Here is a 23,196-nt window from a genome sequence, read left to right on the forward strand (position 1 = left end):
GCAGCACAAATTCTGTGCAAAGGGGGCTGTACACAGTTTTGAGCAAACGGTGGTAAACAAACCGAATGAGTGAAATGCGCACAGAGGAGGAACGCTTGGAATGCGGAATTCGCTTCCATTTCTGTTTTGCTTCTGAAAACATTAACCTTCCTGTTGCATTCAAAAAAGTTACACTTAAGGCATTCCGGGTCATATTGACCCGGATTTGGCAGAGTAATATCGCAGGCATTTTTCAACCAAATTTCAATGTTTTTATACTCAAAATAATCGTTAGTTCCGAATCTGGGCCGGACACAAGGATTGACTGGGTTTGGCCGCTCAAAATCGACGCCGAACAGATCAAGGTTTGGCAATTTTTGAAAGGGCATGCTTTTCACGATAGGGGTCGTGAAGTTTATCTGAATTGGTTTACAAATGGATGCATATGTAGAAGCTCCCTATCAGAACTGAAATTATTGCTACTATCAATCATTTGGAGCATCTAGAACTGTCTGATGGCCACGGAACAGGACTCAGAGCCCCCAGACAGACACCAGAGATATCCGGATATGTGGTCAATTTACACTTTTCGCAGAACCCAAACATGCGACATATCAAAATTTGCAGAATTTTATGAATGAAAAACATCTTAGCTGTCATAGGCCATATTGACCACGTTGTGGCCACAGAACCGGTTCCAGAGGCCCCAGCGAAGTGGCCAATTTTCGAAATATGTACAACCCAGCCATGTGACATATGAAAATTTGCAGAATTTCATGAAAAGAAAATTTCAAGCAAAAATAGCTATCCTGAGCCAAAATGACCACCCTGTGGCCACGGAATCGGTTCCAGAGGCCCCGGTAAGCTGGCCAGCTTACGGATTATCTACAATCTAGCCATGCGACACATCAAAATTTGCAGATTTTCTTGTAAAATACACTACAGGTAATCCTAGCTGTTTAAAGCCAAAATGGCCACCCTGTAGTACCAGAACCGGTTCCAAAGATTCCGGTAAAGTGGCCAGTTAACGGTTTTTGTACAATCGAGCTATGCGACATATCAAAATTTACAAAATTTGGCAAGTTTGGAACTCGCTTGTATATTGACCAACGAGCGCCGGAGGTGTTCCCGGTTCCCTGAGGTCATTGCCAAATTACATTTTTCATGTCGGTTGTTATTTTTGTGTGGTGTGAAGTTCCCTAGAAACTAGAACTTATAGAAGTTAAATGCCAGCGGACGCATACGGATTCGTTGGAAATCTTCCGAAATATGACCATTTCCGTAAAACTTGTTCCGGAAAATATGATCAGTCATGTATTTCCAATCATGTATATATTATCCGGAGCTTTATCCATGTAAGCATCAAGCTTCAAGATCATGCTCCCAGCAGCATATTCAGAACTTTTAGACGCACTGACCACTCTATAGTAGGTTCCGGGTGCCCTGGGGGAAGTGGTCAATTAGGAATATGAGCATCAAACTTCCGAAGGTATTTCAGAACCACCAACTGCCATGATCAATATATAGTAGGTTTCATGTACCCCGAGGAATGTGGCCAAATATAAGTATAAGGTATCAATATTTTAGAAGGTGATGCTTCTGAAAACACTTCCAGAACCACTGGCTGCCATTGCCACTGTATAGTACGTTCGAGGTATCCCAATAGAAGTGGCCAATTCACCCATGCACGGAATAATATCAAAATGGGTAACAAACTTGAATATTTTTAAAATTCATGCTTCCGGAAGCACTTTTAGAATCACCGTCTACCATGAACAGTAGGTTCCATGTGACCACTATAATCCATAATAACCATTCTATAGTAGATTACAGAAGCTTCTACACAAATTTCCAATTCGGAATATGGCCACATCCCCTGGGGCTCTTGGAACCTGCTATAAAGTGGTCTAGCAGGCTGTGATTTTGGAAATGCTCACCTTCAAAAATCTTGAAGTTTGATACCCATATTGATATGATTCCAGACAAATTCCTAATTGGCCACTTCCCCCAAGGCACCCGGAACATACTATACAATGGTTAAAGAAATAAAATGCTTTGTAAATACTTCCAGAAGCATCAACTTAAAAAATCTTGATGTTTCATACCCATATTGATGTGTTTTCGGACATGTTTTGAATTGACCACATCCCTCGGGGCACCTGGAGCCAACTATACAATGGTCGTGGCAGCCGGCGGTAGTGAAAATGGTTCAGGAATCATCAGCTTTGAAAACCTTGAAGTTTGATGCCCATATTGATATTGTTCCAGATATGTTCCTTATCAGCCACTTCCCCTGGACACCTGGAATCTACTATAGAATGATCAGTGCATCTGATGGTTCTAAATATACTGCTGGACACATCATTTCAAAGTTCGATGCCCACTTGTATATAGGTAGCTCCGGATAATATTTATATAATTGGAAATACAAACATCAGTTTTACGGAAATTGTCATATGTCGGAAGATTTCCAACGAATATTATTGCGTCCACCGGCATTCAATTTCCCATTAGTTCTAGTTTCTAGGAAAATAGATGTTAACCTCACACCGCACGAAAATATCAAGCCACATGAAAAATGCCATTTGGACATGACCTCGGGGAACTGGGAACATCTCTGGCGTCCGGTGGTCAATATACGTGGCCATTGGTCAAGCAAGTTCCTGAAACTAGAACAAATTTGCTGTCGACTTCTTCCAGATGCATCCAATTCAATCAATTTTCCATAAGGGTATAAGCATTTGAATTTAGGCGAAATTTTGCCTATCTCAATAATTTTGCCTATCCCATGTACCTTTATTGAACATGGTTAGCCTGCAAATTGGCCACACAACCGGGAAACTTGGAGCCTCTGGTATCTATTATATGGCCACCAAGTATCCAAGACTGCTAAGTTTACCTCAGCTAATTTATTTTATGAAATTCTTCAAATTTTGATATGTTGCCTAAAAAGACTCTCCAAAACTCGATGTTCAAGAGACCACTGGTTTATACAGTGAAACCTTCATGAATCGATGTTCCATGACTCGATATCGACTCATGGAACCATACAAGAATCAAAATTTCATGGTAGCTATGATGGTCCCCTCAAACAGCTCTCCGAAGCATTTTTGTCCCATGACTCGATATTTCCATGAGTCGATGGTTCCTTCCAATATCAACTCATTGAGGTTTGGATGTAGAATTATCGAGTTATAGAATATACCGACATAAAAAATCACAAAATCGGAAGAACAAATTCTTGTACAGTGGGATTTCGTTTTTGGCATGCTCCTTTTTTGAATCACTTTCCTCCCGAATGAATGAATCCGTTTTTGGCAACATTTTCGAATGCAATCAAAATTTATATTTTTTGTAAATATTTTTATGTCATTTGAAAAGCAAGCAAGGTGATACAGTTAATATAAGTATGTTTTCTTCAGATTTGGAACAGCTCGTTTGAACGAAGCAGTATTGTCATAAGAGGAACAAAAAGTATATAACTCACCACTTCAGCTCACTGTTATTTTTATTGTGCAATGACATGTATTGCGTATGTAGAAGCATAACAGTCGTGTTTCTTATCTTTTCATGGAATTTCATAAAATAAATTTCGTATTTCAAGTAGATTCGTTTTCAAGTATATTCCATAAGTGATAATATACATACAAAATGCACAAAAGCCTTTATCCCTTACAAAATGGTCAACTTTAGAAGTCTATATCTCAGCTATTTCTCAACCGATTCTTTTCATTTTTTCTTTGACGAACTACAAATCATCCCAATTTTTGATAACTATTGAGAAAGTTGTGCGAAAACTATTGATTCAAAAGTTACAGATAGGTTGAATTTTTACCTAAAAAATACTGAGAATATTAAAAGTACTGAGCGAAATCTGGGTATTGAAATTGGGGTTGATTAATTGTAAACTCCTAAGATTTCAAAGGCGGCATGTGAATTTTCAGCGGAATACTGTGGATGTCCAGTTTTATTTTCAATATTTCTGACAAAATCTTGAGGATTCTGAATATCCGACCAACAAGATTATAACAGAATGTGTTTCCCTGATATGATTATTTTACATCACCAGTTGTCATAAAACATGTGCCGTTTGTAGTTAAAACAACAAAAATTCTAACAAAATTTGCACCACAATAAACTAAAATATAACAAACCCTGTTACATTTATATCAAAATTATTACAGAATGTGTTGCAAGGATGTTACAAAATACCGTAAATTCGGGTGAAATTGATCAGTAGGGTGAAATTGATCACTGTGTCACTCGATTTTATTTCCCTCTTAAAGAGCACATAAATCAATGCAACCTATTTAAATGAACGTTGTTTGTCTTAACTATTGTCAAATTGCATGTTGTGAAGTTTTTTGTTTTAATGAATGTTTATTTCTATTAAAATAATAGAAAATTGTTAAGAATTTGGTAACCATATTTGGATTCAGGAAGCCCAAATTTAATAAGTTAAGTTGTTTTCAAAACTAACAATAATTGTTTTGACAGGTGATCAATTTCACCCCGAAACGGAGTCCTTTGATTTTTTATTTTAGAGACAATTTTTAGCACTAAAATCACAACTGTATGAAAATTTGAGTATATAAGCCAAGGAGGCTCACCGTCGTACTTGTTTTCCTGCATTAAGTTGTATGGAATTGGCAACATCATAAAAAACAGACATGGAAAACGGTGAAAAGTGATCAATTTCACCCGAAATTACGGTAACAAAATTATTACTGTTCATGACATCGGATGTTCTATGCAACAAGCTGATAAATTCGATGTCAAAAATAAAAGAAATGTTGTTATAAATGTGTAACTTAAAATATAACAAGTGGAGAACAAAGCCATCTTGATAACACAATTTTATCAACTTCTATTATTTTTAACTGCTACTGATAGGAATGTGTTATAATCTTGTTATGTGGTTCTGGTCGGGTAGATTTACAGCAAAACTCAGAGATTGCTAGTGGCAGCCTGGAAAGTCCTTATGAATTTTTGAGACTTGAGAATTTTCCGCAAATTATAGCTTTTCTGTATTCTAACACTATTTTGACGATTTGTTCATTTCTTGAATAAAGATCTCTTATGCGATTATGGTTTTCACGGTTGTAGGACATTTCCCAGAAAGCCAAACCCCAGAACGACATTCCCCAGAATGACGTTCCTCAGAAACCCATTCCCCAGAATGGGACATTTCCCAGAAATCCATTCCCCAGAATGGGACATTCCCCAGAAAACCATTCCCCAGAATAGGACATTTCCCAGAATGGGTTTTATACGTTTGTAAAGAGTGGAAAAAAAATGGTAGTTTAGTTTTTTTGTCGTTAAGAAATGTACCTACTGAATTGATTCGAATTCCCAGAAGCTTCGAATTCCGGACACAGACGTCAACTCCCCTCAAAATATTATTTTGTCAAATTCATTATTATGGATCTCAAGCGAATAAAATCGGAATTGAGTTAAAAAATCTTTTGAACGGCGAGTGTTTGCTTCCTTTTTCTCAGGCAAACCATCTAAGCTGCCGTCCATAAATCACTTGGTCTTCTATGAAAGGGGGGGGGGTGGCATACAAATTTCAAAAAGTTTGTACTATCAAAAAATCACGAAGGGGGAAAGAGGGTGGTTTTGTGGCTAAGTGGTTCATCGGCAGACCCAACCATAATCTTAGGAGGAAAATGCTGTTTAAAAATTTTCTTAATTGTGTCTTAATTAATTTCATAATTGTGTTACTGTCGTTTCCCTGAATATCATTTCCCTGAATGCCACCTCTCCGAATGACCCGTTTCCCCGAATAGTGATGCAGTTCAAACAGGTGCAAGAATAGTCTTTAAAGACCGGGTGCTGTACTAGAATGAATGATTAGCAATTAAAAGAAGAAGATAATATAGATTTGAACGTCATCCTCGACTAAATATATCTTGCCAAAAATGCCAATGATGGTGAAACTCGAAAGAACCGCCAATCAAGTGAAGAAGGGTGCATATTAGATGACCGGTTCGTTACCACTTCAAAACACAAAAGTTATGATAATTATAAGAGCTAAAAACTATGATAATTATAAGAGCAGAAACTAGGCTATTCGGGGAAACGGGTTGTTCGGGGCACTGGCATTCTGGGAACTGGCGTTCGGGGAAACGACATTTGGGAATCCGACATTCGAGGAAAAGTAGCTCAACCGTTTAACATAAGCTGTTCCTACATATGCCATACTGTGTTTTATGATCAAACTTGATCCAAGTTATTGTTTTTTTTTGTTTTCATAGTTATTCTTCCTTCTTTTAAAATTGGCTGTTCTTTCTAATTGTACTTTCAAAGGGAGATTGGTGTAGTGTAATATGTCACAAAGTAAATTAATGGAATTTGTTTTTCGGCTTTTATGGCATATTCTCCCTTCTTTTGAACGTATGGTGTTCTTCCTAGGTTTATTGGCTAAATAATTAGGGATGGTACACATATTATGTCACGCTAAATTTTAACTTTTTCGACGAGAAAATCGTCAAAAAATATAAAAATCTTCCAAATGGTTCGAATTACATTTCCGACCATAGCTGGTAAATTTTTAAGAATTTTTGATTTAAAGATTCTCCATTCAATAAATGAAAGACTGCAACAAACCGAAAGTCCTACCGTTAAAAATAAAAAATAAAAACAATACGAAAATGTTTTACCTATAAAAATTATGGTTTTCTCGAATTTTCCAGTTAGATGCATTCACTATTTACTATTTACCATTTTCCTGGATTTGAACACCTTAAAGATCTCCTGTAATTTTTTTTCTGGGGAATGTCCCATTCTGGGGAATGGATTTCTGGGGAATGTCCCATTCTGGGGAATGGATTTCTGGGGAATGTCCAATTCTGGGGAACGTCATTCTGGGAAATGTCGTACAATCATAAAAAGTGTATGGAACGCCTGTCACAATTCTATATGATGGGTCTTTAGCTTCATAACATAGTCCTTGATATTAAAAAATTAGGTTCCGATTTTGGCACGGTTCCGTTTTTGACAACTGAAAATTTCGATTTTGCCAAAAAACGGAATCCCACTGTATTTCCAATACATATAAGATCACTTCTGTAAGAAAGCAAAATTATTTTTCTGCTAACCATTATTGTTTCTGATGTCATATTTTTAAATGCCTTTATTTTTGAACTTTCTTAACTTGCAAGTATTTATTCACCTCAAAACAAGAATTTGATCCGGTTACCACAAATAAGAATGATTTTCAAATAGATATCGAGTTATGGAGAGAAAATTACCTCTTATGTGACATCGACATGTGAAGAAATAGATTTATAGAAATATATACTTTTGGAGAGCACGATGTATGGAAATTTAAAGGGACTGAAAAGTCCATCGAGCTATAGAGGATATCGAGTTAACCCTCTAATACCCAATTTTTTATTTTCGATCTAAATATCATTTTTCGTTATCTAAAATCGTTCAAAACACGTTTTGGGCAATGATTTATTTTTATTTGCAAATTTATGAGTTTTGGTTTTTGATTTTTATAATTTTTATTTTTGAACATCCCTATTCTTTTTCATTTTTTCTTGAAGCCTCTCCTGATCACTGATTTTTGGTAACTAAAAAATACAAATTTTAATGGTACTTTTGAAAATATTATTTTTTTTTTCTGGAGCATATTTTATTTTCCGTGTAACTAACGGAAAAACTGGTTTGGAATTATTTCCATACCATCAGGCTCTTCTTCTATGATAGTTTGATTGTATAAAAATATTAAACATACGATTTTTTATATTACACGCTAAATTAACCGCAGGTATTTGTAGGTTATATTAAAATACTATTTTTCATACAATTTTCAAAAATCCAAAAAAGTTTCAAAAGTCATAAAAAACTTTTCTTATATGCGTGTTATGAGTCAAGGTGTAAGCCAAAAACAAAATCATTTTGATTTTCGAGCTACGAAAAAATACACAAAATTGCTAAGTTTACCCCGTCTAAAGGCGGGGTTGGGTATTAGAGGGTTAAAGAATGTCGAGTTGTGGAGAGTGGACTGATTACATCAGGTGATTCTTTCATAAAATCAATCAAATATTGATATATCGCATGGGTGAATTCTATGGAAAGTATAAATTGACTACATTGCCGGGACCTCTTGAAAATACGGAACGAATTATATGGCCACAGAATGGCTGATACATGGCACATTACTGCTTAGATTAGCTTAGATGATTTTTTTCATAAAATTCTGCTAATTTTGATATGTCGCATGGTTGGACTCTATTGAAATGGAAAATTTGCCACATTACCGGGACCTCTAGAACCCACGGAACCGATTATTTGGCCACCGAGTAGCCAAATCATGGCGCAGGGCTGCTCAGATTACCTCGGCAGTTTTTCACACGGAATTCTGCAAATTTTGATAGAGTAGTGTTTGATCCTTCGACCTTGACGCTTGCTCCTGCGGGGGCGAGTGACGAGGACAGGATCAAACATGTTGCGCGTCGGTAGTGAAAATGTGATCGATTCGTTAATAGTGTTTGATCTATTGATCGTGTCGCTTGCTTTTGCGTGGGCGAGTGACGAACACTTTTTCGGCGTACAATGCGATTATCGAATTATTTCGCGAATCCGGTTAGGCGTGATTATATCATGGATCGCATCACCAAACATTGGTGACGCCCAGATCTTTACCTTATTCCACTAACCCAATATCCTTTCCATGACAACCGTGGAGATGCAGAGGTGATCTCGGTCTCTAGTAACAACGGTAGTCACACTAACATTCCTTCCCTTCCCCGATGACCGTAAGGACGTGGCCGGCGCCGTTATTGACTTTTAAAATTGAGCTCTCGATTTGTGCACATTGAAGAATGGTAAGCTAATCCCAAGCCCCATTCATTAATTCCCTGTGCAACTTCGATTGTTCTGGTCAATCACGGAGTAGCAACTACGAATTTTACGGTCATCTATGCTTATGCTTATGCTTATGCGGAATTCTGCAAATTTTGATATGTCGCATGGCAGGATTCTATGGAAATTTCAAATTGGCCACTTTACCGGGACCTCTGGAACCTACGGACCCGATTATTTGGCCACCGAGTAGCTAAAACATGGCCTAGGGCTGCTCAAATTACCTTTGATGTTTTTTACACGAAATTCTGCAAATTTTGATATGTCGCAAGGCAGGCTTCTATGGAAACTTCAAATTGGCCACTTTACTGGGACCTCTGGAACCCACGGAACCAATTATTTGGCCACCGAGTAGCCAAAACATGTCCCAGAGCTGCTCAGATTACCTCGGATGTTTTTTACATGAAATTCTGCAGATTTTGATATGTCGCAAGGCAGGCTTCTATGGAAATTTCAAATTGGCCACTTTACTGAGATCTTTGGAACCTACGGAACCGATTATTTGGCCACCGAGTAGCCAAATCATGGCACAGGGCTGCTCAGATTACCTCGGATGTGTTTTGTATGAAATTCTGCAAATTTTGATATGTCGCAAGGCTGGTTTCAACGGGAATAGCAAATTGGCCACATTTCCGGGGTCTTCCAAGAATGGCTAAACCTTGATCCGTTTGTCGCCGATTCTAAGCCGTTAAACCCGGTCAATTTTAGTTTACCGCTCAAATTCATAAAATTCATGAACTGACGATTCTTTTGAGTATAAAAAGTTTGAAATTTGGCTGGAAAATACCTACAAAATTGCAATGTCAAATCCGGGTCAATATGACCCGAATGCCTTAAGTGTAACTTTTTTTGTGGCGCTCTTCAGAAACATGCCAAAACACAGTTTTCCAGAAAATAGGAAAAGTCACAAAGTTTCAAAGCGCTAGGTGGTTCTGTTTAAAAGTTACAAGAGCTCAAAAGTCGGTTTCGGGTCATATTGACCCGAATGCAACAGGAAGGTTAAAAAAAAACATTCAAACTTTCAAGTTTTCAGAGATTTTTTCATTTGAATAGCCGAAGCGGAAGCAAATGGGGAAAAAACTTCCACATTTGCGATCATCTTCCGGCGCTTTTCGCCTGAAAAAATCACAGAAAACTCCCCATCTTACCAACGGCCAACTGCTTGCTGCCGCGCGGGAGAGATTGACTGTTCCATTTTCATCGATTCCCGCACAGCCGAAGGCCAACACATCGGCTACACACAGCATGAGTGCGATTTACACAGAATTTTTACTCAGCCAGAGTCCTGCATTGGTTGCCTCATTCTGTGTAGTTTTTACACATACGCTGTGTTGAGCAGGCTTAGCGTGAATGGGAAAAAATGCTCTCCCTCTAACCGGTTGTGCTACTTTTCCCCGAATATCGGTTCGCCGAATGTCGTTTCCCCGAACGCCAGTTCCCCGAATGCCAGTTCTCCAGATATCCCGTTTCCCCGAATAACCCACTTCCCTGAAAAGTTTTTGGCACTCATATTTGTCATAACTTGATACATTTCAGGGAGGTGAACGTACTGGTCACCTGATATGTACCCTTCTTTATTTGATTGGCAGTTCTTACGAGTTCTTTCTAATTCGAAATCCGACCACTGAAATCTATTATAGAACCTATTTGAACTGCTACACTTTACGAGGAAACGGTTCATTCGGGGAAACGGGTCATTCGTGAAACTGGCGTTCGGGGAACTGACATTCGGGGAAACGACATTTGGGGAAAATTAGCACATTCGATATAACCGCACTATGAAAACTATTGAGCGATTCACAACTCTTAACACAGCCTATAAAGTACTTTCCCAGATCATCTTCCGTTGGGGGAAGTTATCAGGCCGGTTTCGTGGACAGGCTTTCGACAACGGACCAAATCTTTATGTTGCGGCAGATCTTCCAAAAGTGTCGCGAATGCGACAAGACTATAGACTTTTCTGCCTCCTGTTGAACATTGAGCTAGAAGGTGTGCATTGTCTGAAGAACGTTCCAGGTGGTTGCTATGTAGTGCACCAGTGATCGACGGAGATGAGTTCAAGGTGGATGAATTTGTGTACTACCTTGGATCATTAGTAACGTCGACATGGCAGATAGCATGGCTGACTTAGTCATGGGCTGAGTTGAACGGAGATGCCTTCTACAAGCAGCAGAGCAGCAATTTTCTCTTAATGACATTTACTGCAATACATGTTCTCTATGTTGGATTCCATTGAATCAATTCAATATTCTATAATCTTACAGTCATTAAAATCTATAAGTTATTCTACATACAATTTTGGTTTATGATCCAGCCATTCTGATGATCAGAAACCATCCATCACAAATAGCTGGCATTCCATCACATCTCAACGAGACTCGACTTTCTCGTCGCATTCCATCGCAGGGTTGTCGTGGCCTCTGGTTGGACGGACCTTTCCACCGGACAGCATCCTCTGGATTTCCACCAGCGAAATACCCTTCGTCTCCGGTACGATGAAGAACACAAAAACGGTACCAACCAAAGATATTCCCGAAAACAGCCAGAATGCCCCGGAAATACCAAGGGCATCCCGAAGGTTGGTGAACACCTTCGTGACCAGAAAAGCCAACAGCCAGCTGAACGCACCACCCAATGGGCCAACATAGGCCTTGACATTGTTGGCGAACAGTTCACCGATCATGAGCCACGGAATAGGGCCGTAACCGATGGAGAACGTGGCGATGAAGAGACACAGCGCCAGGACCGGTAGCCACCCAAGATTCTCCACCTGAGTCTCATCGGTTTCTTTGAGCTGGAAGTACACGGCGAGAAGAATCGTTGATACAGCCATGAAGAAGTCGGAGATCATCAGGAGGATCCGACGGCCGACCTTGTCGACGATGATAGTGGCCAGGAGTGTAGCGACCACCTGAATGACTCCGACAATGATCGTCGCAGTGCTGGCTTCTATTCCAGCGTTGGCATCATCGAAGATCGTCGTGGTGTAGAAAATGACGGCGTTGATTCCGGACATCTGATGGAAGAATACCAAACCTAGGGAGACGATCAGTGCTCGAATAGTGGCTCGCTGCTGGAAGCACTGTACGAAGCTGATCTTTTCCGCTCGCATCTTGGCGTCTTCCGCTTGCAGTTCTTTGATCTCATCGCGTTCGTCATAGTGGCTTCCTCGAAGCCATATCAGTGACTTTGATGCTTCTTCGACGCGGTTTTTCTCAATCTGTAATGGAAATACTACGTTGAAGGTTCGATGCCAGACTCACACACGACGGAACTTACGAAATACTGTGGACTTTCAGGCATGAAGAAGAAGATCAATCCGAAAGCAACCGGAATCACAACGCAAATGATGCTCAGCACCTGCACGTTCACAGCTGCTCCGACAACATACCCGAACAAAATACCGATCGTGATGAACAGCTGGAAGAACATTCCCAACGCTCCGCGAATCGATGCGTCGGATATCTCAGCCGTGTACGTCGGACCGGTAATGCAGAATGCTCCACCTCCACTACCAAGCAGGAACCGTCCCACCATCAGCATCGCCACGTTACTTGCGAAGATGATCAACAACCAACCGACCAGCAGTGGGAGCACCAACAGCAACATGGCCCACTTCCGGCCAATCTTCTTCATCAGAATCCCTATAGGGAAACACATCAAAGCCGCGCCGAAGTTGGCAATCGATCCAATCCAGGAGAATTCCTCCGCGTTGATAGGGAATCCATACTCCTGTTGGTGTACCAGTGGAATCTCCGCCGGCGATGTCCACCCGAGGAAGGTTCCCGCGGCCAAGGCACCGCCGGACGCAGCCAGAGCGGCTATGTATTGTGGCAACTTCCGTCCGGTATTACCGGCTGCGTTTGGTTCAGAGGAACCGGTCATCGTTTCGAGATGTTCAGAAGGTTGAGAGCTTGGAACAACAAATTGATCATCGTCGCGGGATGTGCGCGACTACTGAAGCTGCCAATAAATTCGGGATGAAGGGAAGGAATAATTGAAGCGTAAACACTTTCTAGCCATTTTTCGATAAGATAAAATGAATTGTTGTACAACTGATTAACAATCAAACTTTAACGATGAGTGATGACCGGCCAGACTCCTGCGGTGATAATGCGATGCTGGTTATCTCATCGTCGATTGTTTAGCGCACGCTGGAAAGGAGATTTGCAGAATATGTAACCGCTGTTATCTATTATGTCAGATATCTCATTCCTTGTATAGCTTCGATTTGATTGTTTTTGAAATACCTTTTCTACATAAAAGCGCAGTACCTATTTGTGATTTTTAAGCAACATCAGATGAGTAAATTTGTATTGATTTCTTCCAGCGTTGACGCTGGTTTATTTTCTCCGTTCCATTCAGATGTTCGTAGTCATGCTGCTTCAACCTTTCGATCACCTCTTGTCCGTTATGATAATTTCATACAACATACATCGACATCACGGTAGGTTTCCTTTGTATCGCACTATTGTATGCTCTTATACCCTATTAAATACGAGTGTGTGTTGACTGGCCAATACAGTGACCCTTGGACTTAGCTGGAATCGTGGAATAGGTTGCTTTAAATATTAGATTTGTGCCGCACCTGTTCAGCTCATTATTGTTCTTCTGAACCCCAATAATGATGGCCCTAAGAATCCGACGTTCAAAATCAAGGTCTATCTTGAGCGTAGTCCGCATTTCAAAACCGTAGACAATTGATCTTATAAGCATTTTGAATAAGGACCAATTGGTGTGAGGGAGAATGTTGTACAAGAGCCCATAACAGGCTCTTGGTTGACTTCCAAGAGTGATACGTTTTCTTTTTTTTAGTTTTAGAAGGTAGTAAATTGCATTTATGGACTATCTCAGCGATCCATCGTGCGCCAGAGTGTCGAACTCGGAATCCACTTCCGTTGGAGCTGGCATCTCGCCAGAGCCCTTCGCAACTTTTGCGCCTGCTGCTAATCCGCTGATTCTCGAGGTCTGCATGTTGGATCAGTTGGATGCCGAGGTCAGTCCAGTGATTCCGGTTGGAGGATGGCTTCCGGTTCACTGATGTCCCGAGGACTTTAGCCGGAGACTCGCTATGGACTACTCAGAATAGTCCAGTGGATCTATCCTACACCGACGAAGATTTCCCCGACGGCGGAAGATCTCTCGGACCAATGCTTTCCGGGCTGATGCCTAGGTCGGTCCTGCAATTCCGGTAGAGGGAAACTTCCGGTTCACAGGTGCCCCGACGACCATTTGCCGGTGCTGTTTTGCGATCTACTTGGGTAATCACCGGCGGAAGGACATAGCCTACTCCAACGCGATGTTGGCCGGTAAATGCCGAGGACGGTCCTGCAATTCCAGTTGGGGGATGACTACCGGTTTGCAGGCGCCTCGATGACTTATTACCGATACTTCGCTACGCCCGCTCTACTCGGTCTAGTCCCTGGCGGAGGATCTTGCCTACTCCGGTCCAGTTTGCTCGCTTTAACAGACTGACTTGTCAAGTGCCAAGGTCGGTCTGACGATTCCGACTGCCCCAACGACTCAGAGCCATGTGCTGTCCGCTGAGTGCCGCTGCTCCTCTTGCCATCTTCGTTGTGAACGAGACATCAGCTGGACGATCGGTCTGTTTACCGCGTCTCATGCTCTTCGGCAGCACAATTCGTTGGACGATATTGTGCACATTAACGTCATTGCCGATGACGAATGTCATCACGGTTCACACATGCTCGAAGCGCGGACATTCAAAGACCCCGTGCTCAGGGGTTTCGTCAACATCGCCGCACCCGGTGCATAACGGAGATCTTGTGTGTCCAAACCTATTCTGGTATTTCTTGAAGTAGCCATGACCAGACAAAAACTGTGTCAAGTGGAAATCCCCTTCTCCGTGTTTTCTGTTTACTCACATCGACAGGCACGGAATTAGTCGGTCGGTCCATCTACCGTTCTCAGCGCTATCTCACTGCTGTTGCCATTTCCTCGTGGTTTTATCTCTGGTTCTTTCCCGAATTTCCCGCGTACCTCGGTCCGTGTAGCAATCGCTATCCTCTTCGAGTCGAAGGCTTATTGGGATCAATCCTGCAATCACACAGACTGCCTCCGATGATGTCGTACGTTACGCAGTCGGCACACGCATGGCCATAACTGACTGTGTAGTTTCCGGCTTAGAATAGAACTACGGATGACCTGTTCCGGTGGTAAGAGTCCACCAATCAAGGTAACCCCAATTCAAGGTGTGAAGCGAAAAACCGTGCTGAGGAATGAGTGGTCGAGGGGATGAAAAAGATGCTCGGCCATTAACGGAGCCTGTGGGGCACCTGGGCACCCCTCACAGTAATTTGTCCCTTACCGCGTTAATGCAGGGCTCTGGCGTGGTGGACCTCTTTTCCCGTGCAACTCGTGGGATCCAAAATGAGCACAAATTTAAATCAAGACAATAGCAGTAGCGTAGGAAGCAGTAGTAGGGAAGCGAACCCGTTCGCAAGAAGTGGGTTAGCTAGATCTCCGTTGAGGAGAGCGGAAGCAGGAGGAGGCAGCCAGCAGTGCACGTAGTGCCAGTGCTGGACACCATATTTCATCCCCGGCTAACGTATCGGGCGAGGTTATGGATGGAGCGTGGTTGATGAGGGCCATCAATAAAAGTAGAGATGGGCTCTCTGCGATGGAAGTGGCTGCACAGCAGCTTGACTCCATCATTGACTTTGCGTCCTCGAAGTCTAACATCAGCAAGGACCTCAAGCAGGCCCTGTTCAGACTTCGTAAGTCGATGTTGGCGACCAAGCAGAACCATGCTGAACCCATGGCGACTGTGGCAGCGGCAGAACCCGTGGAATTGAAGGTGCCAAAGTCTACGCAGACGGATCCCTTCGTTTTCGCGGGTAGCCCTAAAAGTGCGGAAGCGAATGCTTATAACAAGCAATCGCAGAAACGTGCGAGGCAGTCGTCAGGGGAGGAGCTACCCAGCGGCGCTCGCAAGGCCAAGCGAATATTAACCCCGAAGGTCGGCAGAAGTACCGGAAAATCGGACCTCAGCCAGGCGTCCTGGAAAGCTGGGAAGGGTGGGCCTCACGGATTGATGGGAACAGGGGTTGCGACCAATGAGAGGTCCTCGATCACCACAGATTAGGGCGGATCAGGGGGGACGCCCCCTGGACAACCGTAGAGCGAAAGAAGAGGAACAAGAAGCACGATGTGCAGGAGCGCAGGGATACCAGGCCAAAGAAAGGTAGGAGGGTAGGTGTCAAGCGCGGAAAGGGTGATGCGATCATCATTAAGACGGAAGAGTCCAAGTACTCGGAAGTCTTGAAGGCGATGCGCTCGTCATGGCACTGCGGCAACAGTGCGAGGTACAGGTACCTACCGCAGCCGTTCGGTAGGGTCCGGCAGGAATTCAGGTGGCCTTAGTACAGCTACCTGTGGCGGACGCTAATATGTCCGCTAAGGTTGGAAAGATCAAGGTGGGTTGGTCAGTATGCTCATTGACCATACACGAGCGACCGGTGATCTGCTTCAGGTGTAGGGAACCAGGACACAAGTCCTGGGGCTGTTAAGACCCTGATAGGACCAAGTTATGTAGGCGATGTGGTGAGGAAGGTCATACGGCACGAGGTTGCAAAAATCCTCCCAAGTGTTTGATTTGTTCCGGGAAGTCTGTGAACAACAAGCATCCAACGGGAGGCTCAAGGTGCCCGACCTTCAAAAGAGCCATAGCTGAAAAGTCACAGTGCAGGTAACGCAGCTGAACCTGAACCATTGTGACGCAGCTCAGCAATTGCAGTTGCAATCAGGCAGTTGCTGAGTGGGGAACGGATATCGCCATCATATCAGACCCATACCGAGTACCCGCCGGCAACGACAACTGGGTCGTGGATGGATCCGGAAAAATGGCGGCGATATGGACGACGGGTAAATACCCCGTCCAGGAGTTGGTGTCTACTACCTACGAGAGCTTCGTGATCGCCAAAGTAAACGGGGTCCTCTTCTGTAGCTGCTATGCGCCTCCGAGTTGGTTGACCGAGCGGTTCACGCAGATGCTGGACTGTATGACGACCGTGCTGACAGGGCGAAGGCCAGTAGTAATAGCGGGTGACTTCAATGCCTGGGCCCTGGAATGGGGAAGCCGTCTCACGAATTAGCGGGGTCAGATCCTGCTAGAGGCACTGGCCGTGCTAGGTGTCGATTTGGCTAATGTTGGTACCGTAAAACGGGGTAACTTTGATAGTTTTTTCGAAGAAAACTTCAATATTTATGCATTCTGTATCAAAGAATTATATTTTATATTTTTAAAACAAGTACTGACATCCTAGCTATCGATTGCACTTGATAGATTGCCAAAAGATTTATTCTGAATGGATATATAATTTTTCGTATAATCGAAAGTCGGTTTTCTGTTTTGGGGTAACTTTGATAATGGAGTATAAATCGAACAAGATTGAATGAATCACGGAACATTTATAGGGCGTTGCATACCTCTAGGCGTTTAACGCTATATGAAAATTTCTGACTTAGATTACAAAAATGGTCCCAGTTTGTAAAAATGGTTTTCGCTAAGAGATTTGAGACCGAATTCATGTTCTACTATAACTAGGCTGTCATGGGTAAGTGACGAACTCATTATGACTTTATCAAATAGTGGTCGTAGAACAGATTGTTTGTAAGCGTTGCAAAAATGCTAAAATCGTGTAAATTTTTAATATTTGCATAAAAATCCTCAAATGCACTTGATTTCAACGAAAATAGCTTTGACATGAAGTGTCATACTAATACTCTTTACTTTTGCATTCGTTTTCCTTAACTGATTGACAGAAACTTCGATATTTCGTTTACTATGTTGGGGGTCTCGTACTATCAAAGTTACCCGCATTATCAAAGTTACCCCGTTTTACGGTACTAAAAGTACCTTTAGCCGAAACGGAGCGGAGTCGATTATCAACGTTACTTTTTGTAGTCCTGGCCTATCAAGTAGTTCGAACTGGAGGGTAGACGATGCCTACACTCACAGCGACCACCTGGCGGTTCGCTACAGTCAGTGGCGTAGCTAGAGTTTTGAGAGTCCGGTGCAGTGGTAGATTTGGGGGCCCCTCGATCTTTTCGAGGTTTACAAGATATGTCTTTTATTAGCGAGTTCACACGTACCTTCAGTATTTGTAAAAAAATCGTGATTAATCCCTCTACCGGCAGCCTAATTTTTCACCGCTAAAAAATATTCAAATCGCGATACCTTTTTTGTTTCTCGATATTTTTGCACCATTTTTCACAAGATCTCAAAAAACTCTTCTAATTTAAGAATCCGTATCGATAATAATCATTGGTGATCTGGTTTTGAAGATATTCCGTGTTCCTTGGAAGACCGACATGCTCCATATAAAATGACGTTGGTGGCCATTTTGTTTTAGGCCAATTTATCATAAAAAAATAAAATGTGTACTATACAAAGCCAGGTCATAAGGATTTACTCTAAAAAATCATACAAATCGGTTCAATATTCTTGGAGAAATCTGGAAATTACGATATAAGGTTTTTTGAGTTTTCAAGATCTTTATTTATCCAGCGTGATACCAGAAACAATAATGCTCATTACTCAAAGACAGCTGCACCAAATTGCTTCATTTTTTCACAACATACTCGCATGAATGTATCATTCCGTGGAATGAATATCCAAATACTATAAAAATTCTGTATCCTAAGATATTCACGTGGGTTATGGCTACTCGTTGGTCCCCAAAGAATTTTAATCTCAATTTAAAAGAATTTTTTGAGATCTTGTGGAAAAATGGTGCAAAAATTTTGAGAACCAAAGAGTTATCATGATTTGAATATTTTAAGCGGTAAAAAAAATGAAGCTGCTGGTAGAGGGGTTAAAGGTTCAAAAAATAATCTGCCGGTAAAAATTTCAATTTCGGCCAAGAAATCGTTTTCGTTTCAACTTCTTGTGGAACCTAAAAAAATGTATATATACACACTTCCAACAGCTGATATGTCGGATTTTTTTTTACCGAGATCTCGACAAACGTATACCGAATGTCGATAGCGATTGCCGAAATCTTGATAAAAAACTTAGATTGCGGAAATCTCGGTAAACTAATAACCGATATTCGGTATTGAAAAGTACCGAATTCTCAGCTGTTGGATTCTTGGCTATTCTTTTTGCTGAGGTCGACGAAATAATATAAGTGTATATAAAGCTTCTATCTATTTTTATTTAAAAATATCTTTAAAGATACTCTTGGATACATTACTGTATGTTGTACGGTATTTAGTAGTATGCTTACGGTTATTTATATTTGATATCTTTGAAAACTCATGAAAAACATTTGGAACAGTTCATCGGTAAATATCTGGTGCAATCATTGGACAATTTCGTTGTTGGGTTTTTATTGTGCAGATCTAGGAGGCAATCAAGATAATATCCTTGATTTTTTATGTTTTTATTTACGAGGAACTCCCAGCAAAATTCATAGAGGTACCGTAAAACGGGGTAACTTTGATAGTTTTTTCGGAGAAAACTTGAATATTTATGCATGCTGTTTCAAAGAATTTTAATTCATATTTTTAAAACAAGTACTGGTATCCTAACTATCGATTCCAGTTGATAAATTTCCAAAAGATTTATTCTTAATGGATATATATTTTTTCATATAATCGAAAGTCGGTTTTCTGTTTTGGGGTAACTTTGATAATGGAGCATCACTCGAACAAAATGGAATGAATTACAGAACATTTGTAGGGCGTTGCATATCTTTAGGCGTTTAACGCTATATAGAAATTTCTGACTTAGATTACAAAAATGGTCCCTGTTTGTAAAAATAGTATTCGCTAAGAGTTTTGAGATCGAATTCGAGTTCTACTATAACTAGGCTATCAAGTATAAGTGACGAATTCATTATGACTTCATCAAATAGTGATCGTAGAACAGATTGTTTGAAAGCATTTCAAAATTGCTAAAATCTTATAAATTTTCCATATATGCATATAAATCCTCAAATGTACTTGATTCCAACGGAAATAGCTTTAACATGAAGTGTCATACTAATACTCTTTACTTTTTCATTCGTTTTGCTTAACAGATTAACAGGAACTTTGTTATTTCGTTTAGTATGTTGAGAGTCTCGCATTATCAAAGTTACCCCGTTTTACGGTACCCTAAGAAAAAAAATATAGAATATACCTTGAAGAAAAAAAACATGAACAGATTCTTCTAAAGTAAAATTTTGGAACTACAGTTAACTCTCCCTTACTCGATATTCCGTATCTCGATATCGAGTTAGAGAACCATAGTAAAAGTTGATTTTCATGGCTAACTCGATGGTCCCTTGGAACGCAGTTGCACTGCTTTTGTGTTCTGTAACTCGATACTTCCCTAACTCGATTGTCCCTTCAATATCGAGTAAGGGAGAGATGACTGTACTAGAACTCTATCGAAATTCTCTAAATTCTTGTAATAGAAGTCTTGGAAGACATTTTGCAGGAATATTTGAAAGAATTCTTGATAAAACAAACTGGCAGGAGTTCCTGGGGAAATTTCTGCTTTTATCGCTTGAAGAACTTCTCGTACAGGGTATCCGCATATTATCCATACTAAATTTGAAGACATGCCTCTATGCAACCGAAATAGATACATTGAGCATTCCTACATGGTTTAATATTATATTCTCAAGCAACAAATTTGACCCATTTCTGATGTCAAATATTTGTAAAATCCTACCCAATCGTGTTGGGCTGTTTTAACGAACGCCGTTTTTCGGGCTTTATGATGGAAGAGAAAAGCCCTTCGATCTCAATGGATTTAAACTGAATAATTTTCTGTTTCCAGTCTATCATACAGCCAAGATTCTGTAGAAAATTTCAATCATGAAAAGAATATTTGAACTCATCTTATAGAAATTATATCTAATATGGCTAGCACCCCTCAACAAAATGTCTCCAATAAATTTTGAATTTGATTATCTCAGTAAAAAGCAATAATTTTGAAATTACCCATCATTGTATTTTTCGCTATTTCATAGATGTATCACCCTCTGAAACCCAAATTTTTATTTTCGATCTAAATATCATTTTGAGTTATGACGGGGTTGGTGGTCTGATGGCTACCGCTTCTGCTTCATATACAAAAGTTCATGGGTTCAATCCCAGGCCCGTTCCTTTCTTCGTAATTTGTAGTTGTATATCTTTCACTTGCTTCTATCTTCTATTCTAAATATATCACACTCAAACTGTTCGTTCATAGCAAACGCTAGAACCCGAAACGGACAAGAAACCGTTTCCCTAACGCTTCCTACTTCCACGCGCACGCCTTTCTTACGCCTAATACATAGGCAGTCTGTTAACCACAAAAGCAAACCTCTGCCATGCCTTTCCCCCAATCCATACACTCCCGCATGAACTGGCGTAGATGCAGTGGAATATACCGTCTACGTGGGATCCAGTTCAATGCATCATCAATTCCTCCCCCTTCCGCTCATTGGTCAGCATTCTGACGTGGCAGGTGCCATTGTTGCCTAAAAATAGAAGATCACCAGCACTTATACACTGAGGATGCCTGTTAGTCCCAAGCAGTCATTCGGTTGGTTCCTTGTGTAAGTGCAGCTGATCTGGCGATATTGGAGTAGCATCCACGGGCGGCCAATCAAGCTCAAGCTCAAGCTCTCAAGCTTAAGCTCGATCTAAATATCATTTTGAGTTATCTAAAATCGTTTTGGGCAATGATTTAATTTTTTTCGCAAATCTATGAATTTTGGTATTTAATTTTTATAATTTTTGTTTTTGAACATCTTTATTCTTTTTCATTTGTTATTGAAGTCTCTTCTAGTTACTTATTTTTGGCAATTATAAAATTCTAATTTTTATGGTACTTTTAAAAATAATAAATTTTAAATACTTTTCTGTTTTTTTTTTATTTTCCGTGTAATTAACGGAAAAACAGGTTGAAAATTATTTTAATATCATCAAGCTCTTCTTCTGTTATAGGTTAATAGTATAAAAATGTAAAAGATATGTTTTTTTATATTTCACGTTAAATAAACCCCAGGCATTTGTAGGTTATATAAGAATACTATTTTTCAAACAATTTTCAAATATACAAAACAGTTTCAAAAGTCATAAAAAACTTTCCTCATATGCCTGTTATGTGTCAAGGTTTAAGCCAAAAATAAAATCATTTTGATTTCCAAGCTACGAAAAAATACACAAAATTTCAAAGTATACCCCGTCTAAAGTCGGGGTTGGGTGTTAGAGGGTTAAAATACATACATCGACATAGATTCTTTTTGTTTCAAATGAGAGATAATCTTTCACATATTTTGTTTTGTAATTTACGGACACCCTATAGTAATGAAGAAGGGCTCCCAGGGAACAATGAGAGACAAATCCAAAAAGATTTCCAATCATCTGAGGAATTCTCGCAAACTTCTATTATGAATGCCAAAAAAAAAGTCCTTAGTTAAATCTCTATGGGTATATTTAAAAAGGTATAATTCGGGGAAGATTCCTTGGAGTCATTGCATTGGTAAAGAAGTACTCGGGAAAATCTCGGGCTTGACCAAGGGTACGCCAAGAAAACCCTTCAGTTGTTTTTTTAGGGGAAAATGCTTAGAAGTCCCCTCAGTGAAATTCTTGGTTGAAACTTTGATAAATTCCTTGAACGATTCCTATATGCAATCTTCCAGGATCCTTGAAAAAATCAGGGTAATCATTTTCGGAATATCTGAAGCAATTTTTAAACCACCTTAATTAATTGACGCCCATATCGGAAAGCCAAAACGATTATTACTAGCTATTTTATAGTGGTTTTACGTCCGAAGCAATTCTTTCAGATATTAATTGAAAAATTCCAGGTTGCATTACTCATTACATGTTAGCACTAGAAAAAGATCCCTGAATTTGTTGCTAATGTTTATTCTGAAGAAACCCAGTTAAAATTTCTGTAAAAAACCCTGAATGAATTTCTAAACAAATTCTTGAAAGAAATATTACGAAACCTTGAGGGTTCTCAAAATAAATTTTACAAAAAAATTGGTAAAATTCATTGAATAATTTTATATAAATAAGCAGAAGTTTTTTTAAAAGAAATATCCTGAATAATTATTTAAAGCCACCCGAGAATAAATTCAGATTATTTTTGGTAAGTATTTTTGGATGATCAAAAAAAAATAAGGAATTTTGATTGCCTCAAGCTCAAAGCTCACCAATGCTCCAGATTTTTGGAGGCCAACAAACTAAGGTATATTTAATTAAAAATCAAAATTCATGGAGTAAATATTTATAAATCCAAAGTCGTAATTAGACTCGACATTTAAAAAAAGGTATCTGAGCCTACTTAAGTATCCACATGAGGATTAGCTAAACGCGGCCCTTTTCGAAGGCTCA

At 40.3% G+C, this 23,196-nt stretch overlaps 1 protein-coding gene across 1 annotated transcript; it reads right to left on the reverse strand.

Annotated features, from left to right (window-relative positions):
- Positions 1-11,066: 11,066 nt before the first annotated feature.
- LOC5579014 (facilitated trehalose transporter Tret1) lies at positions 11,067-12,839 on the reverse strand. Its single transcript, XM_001664144.2, has 2 exons — positions 12,133-12,839; positions 11,067-12,073 (listed from the first exon to the last, which is right to left on the reverse strand). Exons 1-2 carry the CDS (start codon positions 12,736-12,738, stop codon positions 11,222-11,224), a joined length of 1,458 nt encoding a protein of 485 aa, XP_001664194.1. The 5' UTR covers positions 12,739-12,839; the 3' UTR covers positions 11,067-11,221.
- Positions 12,840-23,196: the final 10,357 nt, after the last annotated feature.

Source organism: Aedes aegypti, chromosome 1 (assembly GCF_002204515.2).
Source record: "Aedes aegypti strain LVP_AGWG chromosome 1, AaegL5.0 Primary Assembly, whole genome shotgun sequence".
Classification (NCBI taxonomy): Eukaryota; Metazoa; Arthropoda; class Insecta; order Diptera; family Culicidae; genus Aedes; species Aedes aegypti.

Bases quoted from the DNA above. Each gene is read 5' to 3' on its own strand.
- LOC5579014 (XM_001664144.2), bottom strand. From the start codon at position 12,738: ATGACCGGTTCCTCTGAACCAAACGCAGCCGGTAATACCGGACGGAAG. The intron at 12,074-12,132 runs GTAAGTTCCGTC...TTTCCATTACAG, and splicing joins CTGAAAGTCCACAGTATTTC to ATTGAGAAAAACCGCGTCGA.